Below are 19,212 nucleotides of genomic sequence, written 5' to 3'. Positions count from 1 at the left end.
TCTCTTGTCAATTCCGTTTTTTTCAAAACTATTCTGAAATATGTTATTCAGTGTCAAACGTAGGGTTTTTTTTGCAGTAGTGTTTGTTTCTAAACATAATTAAAGCAGTCTTATTAAATTATAGACAGTTATCATAAATTTAACACCTATTTTAAGATGGTTGCCAATCAGATGCAAGTATTCAAAATCATGGTAGAATGAATTATATATAAACTTATTTCTATTATTTATTATGTTAGTATAGGCTATGCAAATTTACTATTGTACTACCAGCCAGTTGTGCATTTCTCTTGATATTTGTGGAATAGTTAAAAAGAAGTAAAAAAAAAGAATTTCCACAGTAAACGCTAAAAGCTACATTGTGTGCATTGCGTGACAGATATATTATGTATTATTTATTTTGGTATTGGATTTATTTCATGTCTGGCAGAAAACCTATATTTAATGCAGTGCTTTATCTGGCATTGCTCATTTTAATTTTACAATTGTAAAAGATGTTTTATATACATATCTTCAGGCCTTTGACATGAAAGATAAAATGTCTAAATGTTAGTAAATAATGAATTTGTGCTTATTTTTAAAATAAAGGCATATTTGATTTTTATTAGCCAAAGAAAACACAACAAAATGAGGGTCTCATAAGCCAAGTTAATTATTGTATTTTCAGAGGACAATAATTCAAAATATTAGATAACTGAAAATTGATTAACATTGAGTCTGAATGTTCAGTTACTTGAATAGCATCTGGTTATATGGCAGGTTACACAATCGGTTGCCTAAAACTAACTTTGATGAATTCATCGGGCTGAATTATTTTTGGAATATTACAGTGATCCAAAATAATTTAACTTTTATTTTCACCACAATCGATTGGGTTTTTTTTTAATTAAGTTCAATTGATATCACCAACACATCATGGTTGTGTGAAATGATGTGCCCTGATTCCACAATTTGGTGATTTCGGTTAGTATTTAGCAAAATGACAGCATAAACTCTAGAAATGTAAAATATTATTGATTAGTTACATTTGACTTGTAAGGTGACTTGGCCAGGTTTGTCATCAAACTACTGCAGATTCTGTGAAGATTTGACTTGATCCCACTGTATGAAGTCAAATAGGAAGCTCAATAACTTTCCACAAATATTACAAATCATGTTAGGGCCGTTTTCCATGTGTGCAGTTTCTGGCATTGTGTAGAACACACATAAACAGATACATGAAATCAATTGTCAAAAACAGTTAGCATATAAGTGGTGCGGTATGCATCTGTTTTCCGAGCTTCATGACTGATGTACATGGAAAACTGCCTTTAAAATACCTGCGTCAGCTTCTTAAAAAAAAAAAAAGAAAAAAAAAAAGGTTGACAAAGTTTGAGTTGCTGGGGTACTGTAAAAAGCCAATAAAAAGTTTTAATTCATTTTTGTTTGCTTTCAGTTCTGATAATTGTATTGGTTGTAAAGTTTTTGGTAAAATGTTAATGGAGAGTATTTGATAAGGGCTTTATTTTCATGTTGAAAGGTTGGAAAGTATTTCTTCACAATTTTGTCTCAAAGATTATTTTCTTTTTGAGTTAACCTGACCTCTAACCAGTGGCTTTTCCCTCTATTTAATTGACTGGTCCGAACATCCCAACAACCAATGAAATGGCTGAAATCTTCCAATGAGATCTCTGCTTCTTGTTCCTAGTATCACATAAGAGCAACTTCCTTCTTTTACTTTTACAATCTGGAAGTCTTTTGGTCTCATTTTATCTAAGTCATTGTGGCTTTAGTGTGTGTTTGGTCGTGCTTTTTATTCATAATTGATTTATTCACCTTTGCTTTTCTTATTTAAATATTTGTTAATATTTCATCTTTTATAAGTTCTATTTTTCACTATTTAATTTGAAGTGTTTTTTGTCTTTGGCCACCATTTTGAATTTTACTTACTACTTGTGGGTTATTATTGAGACAAATGGGAAGTAATTGGATTTCAAATATGTTGTTATCTTTTGTAGTAAATTGTAAAATGTCTTCTGAATCCACCACTAACTTTAAGGCTACTCATGCATGTATGAAGTGCAGGCATTTCCTAGCTGGGAAGGATCCTCACAAAACCTGCTCTCTGTATAGAACACTATGCCATCTTACGTCGAAGTGTTCTGCTTGTGCCAGTCTATTCAAGGAGGATTTTGCCGAGTACCTGAAGTCTCTTGTTGCCAGGAAGCAGAAGAAATCGGACAGGGTTCAAGCAGACTGTTTTTGGAGTCCCATGATGTTGGTTTCAGAGTCCATGATGTTAGTTTTGGAGTCCCATGATGTTGGTTTCGGAGTCCATGATGTTGGATACATCCTTCAGAGACTAGCTGGTGGTTATGCTCAAGCAGATGTTGGCATCCATCATCAAAGACTCTGTAGCTTTGATGGTTGTTCAGGAATCAAAGCAACAGACTCTGGTTGTTTTCGGTTGGCGACAGTGAAGGCTTTACACTTCATTACCACTTTGGAGACTTCCAAGCAGAAGAACACCTTTCAGTCCCAGGGTCAAGTAAAGAGATGGACACCATCTTCCTTTTCCCGCCGTCACAGGGTTGAAAATTAGCAGTAGCCTGTGGCGACCTTTATTAGCTATGGGCGACTAAGAAGTTTAGAAAGGTAGTCCGTTGGGTGACCATCGATTTTAGTGTCTGGCGAATATGGTACTAGTTAAAAAAGAAACACTGATACTGAATCGAATGTGACAAAAGACACCGTGTCTAAGTTGGCGTGAACTACAGATCAGAAGACATAGAACATGTTCTATATTTTGACAGCGCCAACATAATGAATAAAGATAAAATTAATATAAAAACATATTAATTTATTACGTTTTAAACCCATACATTTTATTGGGGGTAAAAGTGCAGTGTAAATTAAAACAAAAATTCTTCACAAATTACAATCAAACTGCGCAGGTTACCTCTTTTTGTGATACAAGTTTCAAGGCAATTGATGGAACATCCAAGGTAATCTGAATAACCGTAATACGTGATCAGGGCCATATCTCTGCAAAATTATAGTCGAATGGGCATTTGGCAAAATAGTGGATGATCCCATGGATCTCTATCTAGGAGAACAGCCACTCATGAGGAAATCAATTGCTGGAGATTTCACCCCTCTTGCATCACCACAAAATTTATTCCATCCCTCTTGCATCGACACAAAGACGACTGCCACTCCCAGACTAGTTTATTAAAGCACAGACAGTTATACCTTTAGTCTGTTTGTACTGCATTATCTTTTACTCTGTATTAAAAATGAGATTTAATATGTTTAATTTAATGGTACTTTGTAAAGAAACATGTTTTTTATACTGTATTTCTTTTTCATTGTTTTAAATTTTTATTTGAGTTGGTATGGGTTTAAAACTTAATGACATGTTTTTATATAAAGTTTTACTTTATTCATTATGAAGTTAAATGTTAATTCATCGATTTTTTTTAACGCAAACGGTTATTATTCCACAAAAAACACTCTAGTTTTAATTTTAGCTATGCAGTTAAATTCCAATGTGATAATTGGAGGGCTAGTTGAATTTGAGAAGGGCCAGTAAGATGTTTCTTCAACTGGCCCTGCTGGTGACCTTGGTTTTCATGTTAATTTTCAACCCTGCCGTCAGCAGTCCAGGAAGTCTTCATATCTAGACTGATTAATAGATCATTGGTAAGCAGGGAAGGTGGAATTGATGTCAACCAGCTGCTTTCCATATCCTCCAATTGTTTAGACCTTCACCCGCCTCTTAATTTGACTTTTGAAAACAATTTGCTACCAACACTAGTCGAAAGGACAATGTTGAAGACAATTCGCTGTCACAGGAATCGGATTTCGATTTGAAGATTTTAGCCATTTTATTGGCTGTTGGGATGTTCAGACCAGGGGGAAATGCCATTGGTTATAGATCAGGTTAAGTATTTGTGAAGAGAAAACTAACCAAGTTTTGTACATTTGTGTATCCAATAAAATATTGCTGTGTTCATGAAATAAAAGTATGTTCATGTAATCACAAATATATCTGAGAATTGTTGATAACTCATGTCGTGGTCATCTTCATCCAATCTTCATTCTCATTTTATTTTGCATGTGCTACCTTCAGATTTGGTTCTGTTTTTATTGCTTGTTATATACCTGCTTCAGCAGAAGTAAGATATATTTAATTTAAAAAATACTGTGGCAGTATTTCTGTGTAGATTAGTAAAATAAAGTACTTGGGACATTTTATGTTATATTACAGTCAGGAATTAGAAATCCTGGACCCTGTTTTACGAAGCGATCTTAGCATCTAGATAATCTTAAGTGCATAACTACCTATGTGGCCCTAGTCAACTGTACTTGTTGGTTCTTAGGTGAAAAGCACTGTAGCTTTTTCCAAATATTTGTTATGGTTATTTGCATTTCTGTAAAATCATAAAGCATGACTAACCAATTTCGTTTAAAGATCACTTGCTCTAGTACAGGTTTATGTTGTTGTCACAGTATTTTATGGAACCTTTTTTGTTATATTATTGTTTCATTTTATTTTTATTAGATAACATCATACATTGTGTTTGGTCTTGTTTTACTGCACTCAGCCTGCCTACCCACCAGCTGCACATAACTCATTGTTCATTGCATGAAACTGAACAAAAATATACATTGATATATATTTTTTATTTGCTTTTTACTATATGCTTAATTAGTCTGTACTATGAGTTGTTTGTTTTCGATATTATTTTAAACCTACACATGTCATTTATAAATTGAAAATATTAAACGCTTGCACTTAATTTCTACTGTATTACAGACATTTTAATTCTTTATAAAGTTTTAGTACTATGTTTTGGCACTTTCCATTAGGCCATCACATTTTTTTAAGTTTTGCTTTCTCAGTTTCATGTGTGTAACAGCTTTTGTAAGAACGTTTTTTTTTTCTTTCTCTCTTCTCTCCTCACTCAGACATTCGAGGTCTGCCATCTCGGCCAAAAGATAAGCTTCCGGCACGGTTGTCCCTAGCAACAAAAGGTTCCGAGACACAGGAAGGTGTGACTGACAGTCGTGTCAGTGATAGACTTGCCACGCCCTCTTCTGGAGGGCGGCTCAGTTTGAAGGGTTCAGGTCTTCCCGTTCCGGTGGGGAGTACGACAGATGGTTCTAAAATAAGACGTGTGGCCGGAGAAAATAGAGGGCGCGGGGCTGCAGTAAAGCAGAGACCATGACAGTGTTATCAGCTATATATTTATACCTGTGATTACATGTGATTTATAATTGTCTGTCTGTCTGCGTGTGTGTGTTTAACTCTGTGGTGATGTCCGGCAGTAACGTGGAACATAGTGCTTCGCCCGCCGAGTGTGGTTGTTCGTGATAGAACATGTCCAGTGCAAGACGGCGATTTGTAAAATTTACTAGTCCATGTTCTCACTGCATCTTAAGCAGCTTGCAGTCGTAGAGTTCTTAATCATTGTCATGATGGATACACGAACAGCGTGACTGTTTATCTTCAACTTCTATGTGTATGCATTTACGATTTTTTTCATAGGAAATTACATGTGCATTTTGGTGTATATATACTTTTTTTTTTATACACATCTAGCACATTATTGTATAGTATCAATATTTGTTACATATGATTACTTGCTCCATCTTTTTGATGTTTGATGTGTTTAAGACCAACCTTCGAAAATATTGTTTGCTGTTAGCCGACTCTCATTTCTGTTTACCATATAACCAGATGTAATAATTACTTCCAGATTTTCATCTTCTGTTGTTGGTATTGTTAGTCTCCCAAGAAAAGTTATGTTTGTTTTATTTAACAGCACCACTAGAGCACATTAATATATTAAACATTGGCTGTTGGATGTGAAACGTTTGGTAATTTTGACTGTCTTCAGAGTCTAGCAATTGGTGATCTTTTATATGCACTTAATCTTTCTGACAGACAGGACAGCACATACTAGACCTTTGATACACCAGTTGGGGGGGGGGGGGGGGGCACTGTTTGGAACAAGGAAACCCACTTTGTAGAATGGGTCCACTGAGGAGGTTCGATCTTGTGACCAAAGCACCTTGGGCAAGCTCATTTCTGACTGAGCAAGATCCCACCACACTCCAAGAACCTCCACAAAAAACCTACATTGTATTTAATTTATTTTTATTATTATTTTTTTTAAATTCTTATTCTTATTCCCTAAATGGTGTATTGGATTACAGCAAACAATGTTTTTATTAGGATGGCCTTGACTAGCTAAAATAATGTGTACAGCTTCGTTTAATTTATAAATGAGTAAACATGTAATTGAAATGCTAAGAGGGATAAATGACCACATAATTAAAGCTACATGTTTTTTTGAAGTTGATGGTAGCCAAAACACTGTACTGTGTTTTTCAAATGTCAGGCAAAAGTGTTTCTGATATATTTTTTAAAATTCTTCTTTGGCCATTTTACTTACTGTTACAAAATACTTTTATCTATTTTTCTTATCCATGGTTATGATAATACACATTTGAATTGAAAACATTAAGAATTATGTGTATCTTAATTTTTACTTTAGTGCTGTCCTGAAAAATATTGTATAATTTTTGGCGTGGTTTTTCACACAACTGCATAAAGGAAAAGTTCTACATTTTAGTATTTATCTGTAATAGTTTATTAGTAGTAAATTAGCTTTTGTCAGTCTTTAAAAAATTAAGTAAACATCTGAACTTTTTAATGTATCCCCAATTTGTAAACATTTGAGCAGATAATATGAAATCTGCAATAATAGAAGCATGCAGCTAATGTCAGGCGATTTATATCTGCAATGTATTTGACTTGCTTTAGAAATAGATAAATGTCATTCAATATAGTACACATTAAGTTGAATGCCAGATGACAGAAAGTCTCATTGTTTAATATTCAGATTTGTAACAACATACAGGACTTAATTAGACAACTGCTTTGAAAAAGACCCAGACTAGCTCCTAAATATGATATTTTACTGTAACAAAAATGGTTCATGCACAGACCACACCATTTTAAGGGGAGTTATCACAGCCGCTTCCCATCCACACCCCTGAGACTAGTTCCAGGACAGTAATCTTTAAGCTCCCCATCAATGAAAGACTTTTATGCTCTGAAAATTAAAATCGCTCATAGAGAGTTTCAGTGGTCAGGTTGTGTGTCTGTAAAGAAAATATTAAATTTGTACGTGTGCAGGGTTCAAACGTAACGATGGTACTGACAGCAATAGGTCAGGAACTTTACTAATGGCAGGTTTTTTGCCACTGGATAAATATTATTGTCGATGGTTGAATTAATAATTTTTGTTTTTCATATTTCTTACAAGTTACTGGTTTAAAATTGTTGTAGGGAATCTCAAAACTACTGAAGGTGAGGATCTTTCCTACAACAAACATTTAAAAATTGCCATCGGTAAACAATTCTTAATGTCAAGCCCTGTTGATGTCCCACTTAAAAGATTTGTTCATGTCGGAAACAATAAATTCAGAAGTCAAGTATCATATACCATTTGTGCCCTTTTGTTCTTAGTAGATTTATGTTGTAATTGTAATGGCTGCCTTTGTTCTCTAAGAATTGCAATGTTGAAGGTACCTGTAATATATATAACATTGCACATTTACATGTTTTTATGTTGCTCAGAACATTTCACGTCATGCTTGAATTGCTTATTTTATGGTATATGAAAGAATATCCTACATCTGCATCCTGTGTGAGGGAATCAGAATTGGAACATTATGGATTTTTTCCCCAGTTATATTAATCCGTAAGTTTCTTATGCATTCACTAGACACAAATTCCTTTAAAAAAAAGAAAGAAGTGTTTTATTTAACGACGCACTCAACACATTTTATTTACGGTTATATGGCGTCAGACATATGGTTAAGGACCACACAGATTTGTTTTAGAGGAAACCCGCTGTCGCCACATAGGCTACTCTTTTTACGACAGGCAGCAAGGGATCTTTTATTTGCGCATCCCACAGGCAGGATAACACAAACCATGGCTTTGTTGAACCAGTTATGGATCACTGGTCTGTGCAAGTGCTTTACACCTACCCATTGAGCCTTGCGGAGCACTCACTCAGGGTTTGGAGTCGGTATCTGGGTTAAAAATTCCATGCCTCGACTGGGATCCGAACCCAGTACCTACCAGCCTGTAGACCGATGGCCTGCCACGACGCCACCAAGGCCGGTCAAAATTCCTTTAAAATGTTTACAGGGTATGTATGCCTTTGATTTAAAAAAGAAGAAGAAGAAATATGAGTCTTGCGATGTTTTGATTAAATGAGTTCGGCAAGCCTTGCAGTCTGCTCATTAAACTTGATACATGTCTTATGAACAAGTACAACTGCAGTACAGATTTGGTACTATTTAAAATAAAAACGGTACAGACTTGGTTCATTATAAAATAAAACGGTTCAGATTTGGTACATTGTAAAATAAAACTCTACAGATTTGGTACATTGTAAAATAAAACTCTACAGATTTGGTACATTGTAAAATAAAACTCTACAGATTTGGTACATTGTAAAATAAAACTGTACAGATTTAATACATTTCTTGTTTTGTGGTTCTTGGTCTACTGTGCTAGTTAGTGAATATGTTATTTCATGATTCCAGATTAATAACATTTTTCAGTTTCTCAGGTTTATTTCTGTGTATATACATGTAGTTGTACATATTTTTATGCATGTGTATATAGGAGAGACAACAGCTTTGTTTATTCAGTGGTCATGCCTACTTCATTTATTGTAAAAATCACTTCTGTTGAATTTGTTTTTCTATCTTTAAAGATGTTTTGTACTTATATTCTCAGATTTTTTTTATGATGGTATAATCTTTCACTTTGAAAATGTAATTTAAGACACAAAAAGTGTCAAAAATAGTGCTTTTTAAAAACTCTTGCATGAATTAAGGTCACAGATAAAAATGTCTTGCAAACTGTATGCAACATGTACCAATGTTGTAAAGTCCATTTTGTAAATGGCACTACATTTTTTTAAGTCCTCAGTAACATTTTCTATATGGCTGGCTGAACATTGGTTCAGTCAGGTTAACCTTTATGATACGTGTTTATATTTGTTTGATGATATCAGTTGCATGAAATCGTAGTTGATTGTTTTGCAACAGCATAACTGTCTGAAACTTAGCAGGTCAGCTTCAAGCATCGTCAAAGAAAGCAGAGCTTTCAAGGGTTGCTTTCATGTGTGACAGACATACAATTCATGTAATTGAATTTTGGTTTAAGTTTCACTCAATATCTTTTAAAAGATAATTGTACAATGCACATAATCCCATTCTGCATTTACTGTTCTTACTACATATTCACTACTTAATACATTTACATATGAATCGTTCTCAGTGTAATTGGCAGATGCTGAGGGTAATTGTTATTGTCTAAGATTGTCTCTGTTAGTCATTTGAAGAGACTATTGTATGCATGTAAGCCTTTGTACAAGAGCATACAATACAGTATTCAGTGAAAAAAAGTGTCTTATTTGGTATTTAAATTTATCTGAAAATGGATTGTTTATTGGATCCAACCAACTGATAAAGGAAATACTAAGCCATCCTTATTAAAATCCTTTGCTGTAACCAAACTCTCATTGGTTTGTTGCATTTTGGTGGGGTTTTTAAAGCCATATTTTCTTCTTTTTCCTTTTTTTCCATATAATATAAAATATTAATGACTGACATATTTCACATTTTTAGATTGGGTTTCAGCAACTTTTTTTTTAAGGATGGCCTTGTATGAAGCTTTCGTGTACTGGTATACCCGTTTTTATTAGTCCCTTGCTGGGCCAGCTGGAGGGGACTATAGGTTTTGTCTCTGTCCAGAATAGTTTTCCAAACAATTTTCACAATACCTCAAGATATTGAGCTGAAATTGTATAGGTTTATTATGTAGAGTTACAGATCATGTTTTACTTTCATGGGCATTTATTCAAGGGCCATAACTGTCAAAAATGGAATGTTTGAAAGAGTTATTGCCCTTGAAAATAGGAATCTTTGTTGGGTCCGATATGGGACATGAGTTGCTTTAAATAGCAGTACTCCCAGAATACCTGTTTGAATATAAACCTAAGAACTGAAAGATTTCTAAAATTGCCTAAAAATCTGTGCATTACATATTATATATGTTACAAGCTATTTAAAAGCAGAGACACCAAACAATTTTGTCAATGTAAATATGTATGAATATGTTGCCAAGCTAGCAAACCAGAAGGTTTTTTTTTGTTATTATTATTATTATTATTATTATTATATTACATTGTTTCTTTTGGGTTGGGTTTTTTTTTTTTTTTTTAGTGGGATGGGGTGGGGAAATATGTTGAAAAGACTAGTGGATATTAGATGCATTTGGTTTATTAGTAAATAAAAACTATATTTAAAATAACAGGTTATTCCTCTGATGATCCAGGTATTAAGTTAAGCATTGGAAAACTATATTATATGTTTAAGTCAGTCTGCCAAACCAGTTCTTTGGTCAAATAACTAATACCAAAGACTAAACCATGAAGACTATGTTGACGTAAACGCTGTAATGGTATATAGATTTAATCTGTGTAATTGCTCTGACTGTAACCTGGAAGACTGTGTTGAGACGTAAACGCTGGAATGGTATATAGATTTAAGAGCAAATTGCTCTGACTGTAACCTGGAATGAAGTATGTGTGCGTGCGCGAGTGCACATTAGTGAGTGCATGTGTCTTAACAGAATAAAACCAATCTCAGCTTTAAAATGTACAGCTCGGCCGATATCAGGGATTCTTCCAAATGACTAAACATAACTGGTTTAACAAGTTGACTGGAACATAATATGCACGTTTGCCAGTCATACATAGTGGATGATAATTGTAACAAAATTTCTGTGGTACAAACAAAAGATGTGTTTTTCTTTTTATGTAATCTGAAGTAAAATGACTGACTGACTAAACTGATAGAAATTTAAAAAACCCACCGAGCCGACACCTAACAAACGTTGGGCAATGCCACTTTGGTTGGTTCGCATACTGTATGTACCAGACTGTCTAATTTGCATTAAAAGAACACATTTTAAGCATTAGTCTTTATGCAGCAGACATGTAACTATTGTGTGTAAAAGTAAGAAATAATTGGCTACTTATTGGCAACTTAGAAGTTGATTCATAAGATTAAACATGTAGAGAAATTGAAGTCTAATTTAACTTTCAGTCTTCTAAATTTGTCTGTAATATCACAAGCAAATTTATGTACAATAGATTCAGAAGGATTGGTTCATTGTTGATCGATTCATTGAGCCTGAGATGTCAATCAGGTTAAAAGTTTTATGCATGTAAAAAAATATTGAATGCCATTTATGTAATAAAGTGATAATGTTTCATATGTTGTCTTTGTTTACAAATGTATGGATATCATAAAGGTTTCTCTTTAATGACTATAACTGTTATGGATTGTCTCGTCCATAATTTAGTTGTAGGTTCAACATTTTATATTTTTGTCTGAACAAACTGATGATGAATGTATTCAAATAATATGGGAGTTAATGTTGCAAGTATTCTGAGGCTAACCTGATGTTTCTCAATTATTTTAAGAGTAACATTATTGATGCACCTGATAATGGACCATTCGCAGTTAGCAGCATTTACATTAGTGTCCAAAGCATATATTATGGGATCCGTGCCAGTATATGTATCTGAAATATAAAAAAACCTAAAAGTTCCTTGAACTTAAAAATATGTCTCCCACGGCAATATAAAAACAAAATTGTCATGGTTGAAACGGCCCACTGATGGCAATTTAAAGCCTGCCCACAGCAGTTAAAAAAAAGAAGAGACTTGCAGCAAACAAATAAGACTAAAAGGTTATTGTGCTGTATGTAGGCATATTTTAAATGTACTAATGTTATATACTGGCAAATAATGTACACCATTGAGGAGGTTTACTGACGGCACTTTGTGCCATCAGTGATGCTCCCGACCTATGGCAATTTATATCTCAACGACGGGACTTGCCGTCAGTTCAATCATTAAGTTTGAGCTCAGAGTAGGTGGAGAGGGTACCGCAAGGTTAAACAGTTTGTATGTTCCTCGAGAAATTGTTTATGTGAATGGTCATTAAGTTTAAAATGTTGTTGAAGTGAATTACCTATTTTTGTGTAGTTGACAGACCATCTGTTTCATTGTTAAGTATGGTACTATATTTTTTAACATACCCATTTAATTTTACTATAGTAATAAAGACTGTTCTGACCATGCAATAAAAAAAAACATTTTGTTGAACGCGTGATACAAAATCTTGCGTGCATAAGATGTGTTCACCTGGATGACATCATATCCCTAGCCAGGAATGACGTCATGTTCCTAGATCAGCATTCCGTCAATTCCATAAAATTCAACCAACTTTCCAGATGTTGTAAGTTGTGTTATTTTATTGTGTTATTTTATTAAACTTTTGTTGATCATAATATTGAAAGGTGGTTTGTCATAAATACAGACTCGTTTATAGTGCACAAGATTTATACCACGAGACTGCTATGCAGTCTCGTGCTATAATATTCTTTCACACTATAAACTTGTGCAATAAATAAAATGGCAAAACAACTGGTATGTGGTCCTGTCTATTTAAAGATCATTTCAGCTTCTATTTTTATTTGGGTATCGCATCTCTGCTTAAACATTTATACGATTTGTGCTTCTCATTATTATTTCATTGTATTGATTACTATTTTGTGTTTGTTCTTTAAGCCACATCACCCCGACCGATGTCTCGAGAGCGAGAACGTCGCACAAGCACTAGGTTACATCGAGGCATTCCAACGGGAGCAGAATTACAGCGGGAGCAGTCCCGAATTTCCACAGCTCAATTGCAACAAACAATGGTCCCACAGATGAACTCTGGCGGGCTGCGGCGAGGAAGTGCCTCCAAGGATGATATGCCCACGCGATCTGGCTCTGGGCGACACAACCGAAAATAGCAGTAGCAAGCTAAGTTGTGTCGAGAGGTTTATGAAACCTTTTTAGAGCTGATGAGGATGTTTTGATGCGTTGTGTGAAACACTGAAAACAGTTTTCAGTGAAAGAAAAAGGAAACAAAAAAAAAAGTATTTTTGGAAATTCATTTCAGAATTTTCAACAGAATGATCTCGATGACCTGCCAAATATGCCAAAGAAGCAAAGAGTCAAAATGTCAAAACTATGGGCTTGATGTCCACAGTGGGTCGTAGTAACCTTTTTGGTAGCTGTGGTGGTGGTGGTGGTAAACATTTAACACCGTTTATAGAACACATGCAAGGCGATTGAACACTTTTGCTGTGGCAGATGGTTGAGAATTCATTCCTGAATTTGCTTTATTGGAGATTGTTATAATTTGGTTTGTGAAACTTTGGAAAAGAAGACCTACAGACCTGTACATGTATGTTTTGAAGGTTTGCACATTACTGGGTGGCATGGTGGGTTTTCTTAACTGCGTGTCAGGGCACAGTGAATGTAATTGTCAACCGGTGTTGAATCATTCCAACTGCACAGTTATAGTTTTCTTTTCCCACTTGTCACAGTTTGAAACTGAACTTTGTTCTAGTGCTACCCACTGGAGCCCACAATAATTATTCCTCCAAGTATTTACCATGCTGGAGACTTGTTTGCATTCAGCATTTTTTAAATTGTAGTGATTATTGAAAGCCCAGCTTCAGCATTTTGCTATGGTGAATATGAACAGCCAGGTTGATTTGAAATGATGTGAAGAAAACTGTAGTTGTATGATAGGCTGAAACTTGCCATAGATAGGATGGCGGGATCATAGAAAAGACATTTTTAATACAAGCTCAGAGAGCTAAAACACATGATAGTATTCAGTTACACCATAAACAACACATATAGTAAAATACTGGCCCAGTACTTCATGATTACCTTACAAGTAGGACAGATATGTCACTATTGTCTCACAAACTCCAAATTTTGCACAAATATGTCGCAAATGTTAAATATTAGACCTATCACTGACTGACAAGAAAATAAGAAGTGAACAGGTGCATAGAACAGCACAAATGCATTAAATAAAAAATCCTCAAATGACGCATGACTACCAGAACATAACACAATAACACATGCTTAGCAGTGAGAACTGTATGGTAGACCAAAAAACACAAAATGAGACAAATTGCATAACAAACCCATTCAAGGAAAGTCCATTTACACTCGGTATGCAGGACAGAACCAGGTACATGATTAACTGAAACCCTAGTGGTATATGAGCACATTAAACTACCTACATTAACTGAAGAAAACAAAACAAAACTTTATTACACTGGTTGCCATTGATCCAGTATTGTAAGGAACATGCATGTTGAAAACATATATTATAAAAGATTGACTGCTCACCACAGACACGGGATAGCTGGAGTTGATGCTGTCTTCATAGATATTGGACACACAGCAGACATCTTGTCTGTCCAGTAATTACAATGAATGACAATCTTTGTCCTCTTCAGGTCATCTCGTCATGTGATTCTCATTTTCATTGGTTGGTTTGTCCTTGGAAATGTGTTGTATGAAGACATGTATGTATATTGTACAATGTTAGTAATTTATGCATTGTGTATAAAAAAAAAAGGTTGGTGTGTGTATAGGGACAAATCTTTTTCTGTACATGTCTTGTAAGTATTTTTGAATACTTGTGTTAGACTGCAGGATTTTGAAAAATTATTTTGTGATGAAAGTAATTTTTGTTTTCATTCCAAAAAAAGTGATAACTCGTACAAATTTTGTTTTGTATGCATAGTCAATGCCTTTCTCATTCAGTATTTGTATAGGCCCAGCTATTTGTATTATGGTTTGAAATTATTTGCACAAAGGAACATGGATGCCCACAGAAGTAGTTTTGTGAAGGTGGTAGAATTATGCAGAGATAAAAAAAAAATCAAGGGAATTTCAGCCAGAGAGCTTTTGTGGTGTCATTAGAAAGGTATACATCCCTGGAATACATTTCTTTGTGAATGTAGCAACTTAAAAGTATACAACTACCTGAAAATGGTACCTATCCTTGTTCGTTGATAAAAGCTACAAGCAGTCTAAAGTTGTCCAGATTTTTTGTTCAATGTCATTTTTATCTCTGTATATGTAAGGGATTAGTGTTTACAGTATTGGTCAAGTAGCCAATAGGACGTGTTGCCTGTGGACAGACTTATGTTAAAGGAAAACTGCAATCTAATTAAAATTAGCTCCACTATTACATGTGGATCTAAAAACAGCCAGTTGGAGCTCATGTCCACCAATCAAAACCTTACTTGCAGAATCCTGCCAGTGATTTAAAAATAATTTGAAAACATTCCGAATTATCCTGAGGGTATAAGACATGTTTCGTGTGAATTACGAATGCCTTAAAACATGTTTTATTTTATAAAATAAATAATTTGTAATGTAAAACTGAAGACTGATTTAGTTTTTTTAAATTTTATAAATAAATAAATAATTTTTAATGTAAAATTGAAGACTGATAACCCACCCCGTACGTATTGGTATGGTTCGCTGTACTGCGGCCACTAAAATAGACTCGCCCGATATTTTTAGAATTTGTATGCTCCCAAATAACGTTATAAAAGGCGAAGTGTGATTGGTCAATATTTAAATTATTATTTACAGACGGAATGTTACCTGGACATTGGGGACTACGCAGTGTTGTTAGTTTTAAATCACTGGCAGGATTCTGCAAGTAAGGTTTTGATTGGTGGACATGAGCTCCAACTGGCTGTCTTTAGATCCACATGTAATAGTGGAGCTAATTTTAATTAGATTGGGAAAACTGTGGCCTATGCTGAAATACTAGTCAGTATGATTGTTCAAGTGACTAGTAGCAAACAGTTTACTATTATTTTCAAGTAATAGCCAGACTGTTGTGTGTACAGTTGAGGGAATTATTGTCAGTTTATTGACTGTTGATCATATACTGGCCACTGTACAATGATAGAAATGTAACATCAAATGCCCTCAATATATTTGAAAAAAAAAGACAGGTTGAAATGCAGATGGTCAAATTTGAATGTACATGTACATACTCTATACACAGTCCTTGAGTAGAATCTGATCATTTTGGGTTAGTAACACAGTTACTTAAATATTTTAAGTAAAATGATGTGGATTTTGGAGGTTTGAAATTTAAAAAAATAATATGATAAGTAATAATTTATCATTTTACATTGGTAGAAATTTTCACAGTAATTTGTTTTACTGTATATGTATGGTAATGACCATTTAGATTTGTTTTGGTGGGTGGGGGGTGTTTTTCTGTTTTTTTATTTTTTAAAATAACTGGTTATGGAAGGGTCATGTGAGTTTGAAAATGTGTGGCCAGACCCTTTAGTATTAAAGCATTTAATGTTTTTATTAATTAAAAACAGGCAACTTGGCAATTTCAGGTAACTTTTCAGGGCTGTCACTAATTTTGAGGGCTGTTGTCTTGCATTTATTTGAACACACATTTCAGCTACATATTGTAAATATCAGAGCAAATGTACCTTTAGCATTTAATTTAAATTTTAAATAACAGCTCATGGAACACTGCATGGCTTTTACCTTATTAAAATAAAAAAGAAGGATAATCTTGAGTGTTAAAATAATGATGTTGCATACCAATAAATATTACACTAGTAATTTGAATATCAGTTTTCTGTGGACATTTAAAAAAAATAATACCATTTTTCCATTCAATGAAATTTTGATTTTTGTGTGTTAATTTAATATTTTTTTCTTGATGTGTAAAGAACATTGGGGTAAGCAAGAACAAATTATAACTTATTCATCTTATCACACATTCACACTGTCAGGTTACTCAATACCATGTCTGTAGGCCTATACTAGTTCTTGAAATTGCTTTAAAATTAAAATTCCCATTATGGCCTGGCTATCATACTTTTATTAATATTCTTGCAAAAATGTAAATTTTCTTTGTAAATGATAAACATTTAATGTATATACTACAACTTTTTTATGTGCAGTGATGTATTGAATGTTTGATGCTGCATTGTGTATAATCATTTCATGACATTTTTGTGTGACATACTTAAAATGTGCGTGTGGTGTTGTGTTGTGTGTGTATTATTCATAACACTTGTCCATTATAACTGTATATATTTGTATATATGTACTTAACATTTGCATCATTATTCTTAATCTTTGGATGGAGTTTTATATGTTACTAACAACACAAATCAAGGTATCGAGATGCCAATCAAAAAGAACTGTGATATTTAAGTACTTTTTCTTAAAGTAATAATGTTACGCTAGTAACAATGTATCCACCTTAAGGAGAAATACAGTGATTGGTGAACATGTACTACAAAGCTCAGTGCCAACTTCTACAGCAGCTTTCTTCAACTTTCTAGGAGAGCTTTCTTCAGATCTCTGGGAGAGCTTTGCAAATAAGAGAGCTTTCTTCAAATCTTTGCGAGAGCTTTGTAAATGGGAGAGCTTTCTTCAAATTTCTGGGAGAGCTTACTTCAAATCTAGTAGTTTCTGGCTCACTTGCAACACACAACACGAGCCAGTAGAGCACTATTTCCTGTCTGGATTTCAGTTATCTGGCTGTCTGATCTGTTAATATTTGGTTAAAGCTGTTTTGAAAGCTGCACTGTCTACCTTTTTTTGTATTATTTAAGCACATTATCTTCTGTCCCACAATTACTTGATATTCTTTAGATGCAGTTGCTAATCTAGATTACTTTTTTCTTTGTTTATGATCATTAATGATGCCTACCCACTTCAAACATCAGAACAAAAACAAACTGTCTAGCTATTTTGGCAATTGCTTTTTAAAAAAATATTATTCATTGCATATATCTTTGCCATTCTTGTTTTCAATTTTGGAAAATCTATGTCGGCTAGAACTGGTAACTGTTAATGTAATGCTTCTAAGAATTGATATTTTTTAATAGGCCAGTGTAAACATGAACTTTAAAGTACACCAAATTGTGACTATCTGAGATTAATTTAAACAGGTTTTGCTTTATCCAATATTTGGAGATTTGTTGGGTTACTTAAGTTGCTGTTTGAAATGAGAAAATAAAGTTGAGTGTTTCAAATAGGCAAGTCCTCTGCAGATCAAGTGGGTTGCAATGTCGGAAACTTTACCCATAGTGGCTATGTGTAAAGTAACCCAATGTATGTAAAGTAATCAAAGACTGTATTGGGCAAGTATATCTTAACTTCCGCCAAATACACTGCTAAGTGGTCTCTTTATATAAGATAGAAAATAGTAGTTTAAATAAAAATATTTTTTTTTATTATTATTATTATTATTTTTTTTTTTAAATCACTGCCTTGGTGCCTTGTTGTCTGCACAAACACATTGCACAGTCAACTGCATGATGGTACCGGTGAACAAGTGCATCTGAGATGTGCACTATTCCTTGGGATCCATTGGAATCCCAACATGATGTTTTTGGTATTTGTAACAATTCTGTAATTAGTGATTCCAAATTGTCATTGTTCGTGGTTCGTAATTAATGATGTCTTGTAAGTGAGATGTTTAAATATACAAATAAATTCCAGACTGCAAAATTGTAGAGAAATGTTCTGTTAGGCAAGGACTATTTTGTTTTTAGGAATGTTTAAAAACTGATGCAGAGCACAGACATAATTGTACAGTTTCATGGAAGGGAATGGCCATAGCACATTGTAAAATAAAAACTAAAACGTAAGAAATTACAAATATATTTGGAGGCATATTATTATTATTTATTTATTTTGGTATTAAATAATGGTGCTTTTCCTACAGTATACATACAATGAGGACGTATGTGTAAACATGTATAACTTCACACGTTCTTCCTTTTAAAATTTAACGATTTATCACACATTTTAGATTATAAGTGATAGTTGAAAAGTTTCATCTGTTAAAATCTGATTTAGTTTTCACTTGTAACTTTTGCCATATTTAATTTTTTACTATGCAATGGAGGATTATGCGACATTTCAGCTTTACTAATTATGAATACTAACAAAAACGAAACAGCAGACTCCAAAACATTTGACACGATAGCCGTGACAATGCACGCTTACCAGGGACAGTGCTTTTAAAACTGACGTGTGTCATGTCTAGGCTGAAGTTTATAAGCATGGGCTGAAAGTTGTACGGACGTCCAAAAGAAACTTTACATGCATAACATTTGAATAATTTGATAAATATTATTACTAATCGAAAAGAACCAATTTACCCATTCTTACAAACACTGCATCTATCACGAAGTGC

The 19,212-nt window shown here is 34.0% G+C and overlaps 1 protein-coding gene across 5 annotated transcripts in view; it reads left to right on the top strand.

Annotated features, from left to right (window-relative positions):
- LOC121379274 (casein kinase I-like) overlaps positions 1-15,224 on the top strand; it is a 50,862-nt gene extending 35,638 nt beyond the window's left edge. For 4 of the 5 annotated variants that reach the window (XM_041507807.1, XM_041507808.1, XM_041507809.1 and 1 more), the window contains one exon: positions 4,951-6,438. In XM_041507807.1, the coding sequence (XP_041363741.1) occupies positions 4,951-5,210 (260 nt within the window). In that variant the 3' untranslated portion in view covers positions 5,211-6,438. Of the gene's footprint in view, positions 1-4,950; positions 6,439-12,716 lie in introns of those variants that run through there. The other variant, XM_041507811.1, reaches the window with a different exon arrangement.
- The last annotated feature ends 3,988 nt before the right edge of the window (positions 15,225-19,212 follow it).

This window comes from Gigantopelta aegis, chromosome 8, assembly GCF_016097555.1.
Source record: "Gigantopelta aegis isolate Gae_Host chromosome 8, Gae_host_genome, whole genome shotgun sequence".
In the NCBI taxonomy this organism is placed as follows: Eukaryota; Metazoa; Mollusca; class Gastropoda; order Neomphalida; family Peltospiridae; genus Gigantopelta; species Gigantopelta aegis.
Note: the sequence above shows the minus strand (reverse complement) of the source record. Positions and strands in the feature narration are given on the sequence as shown.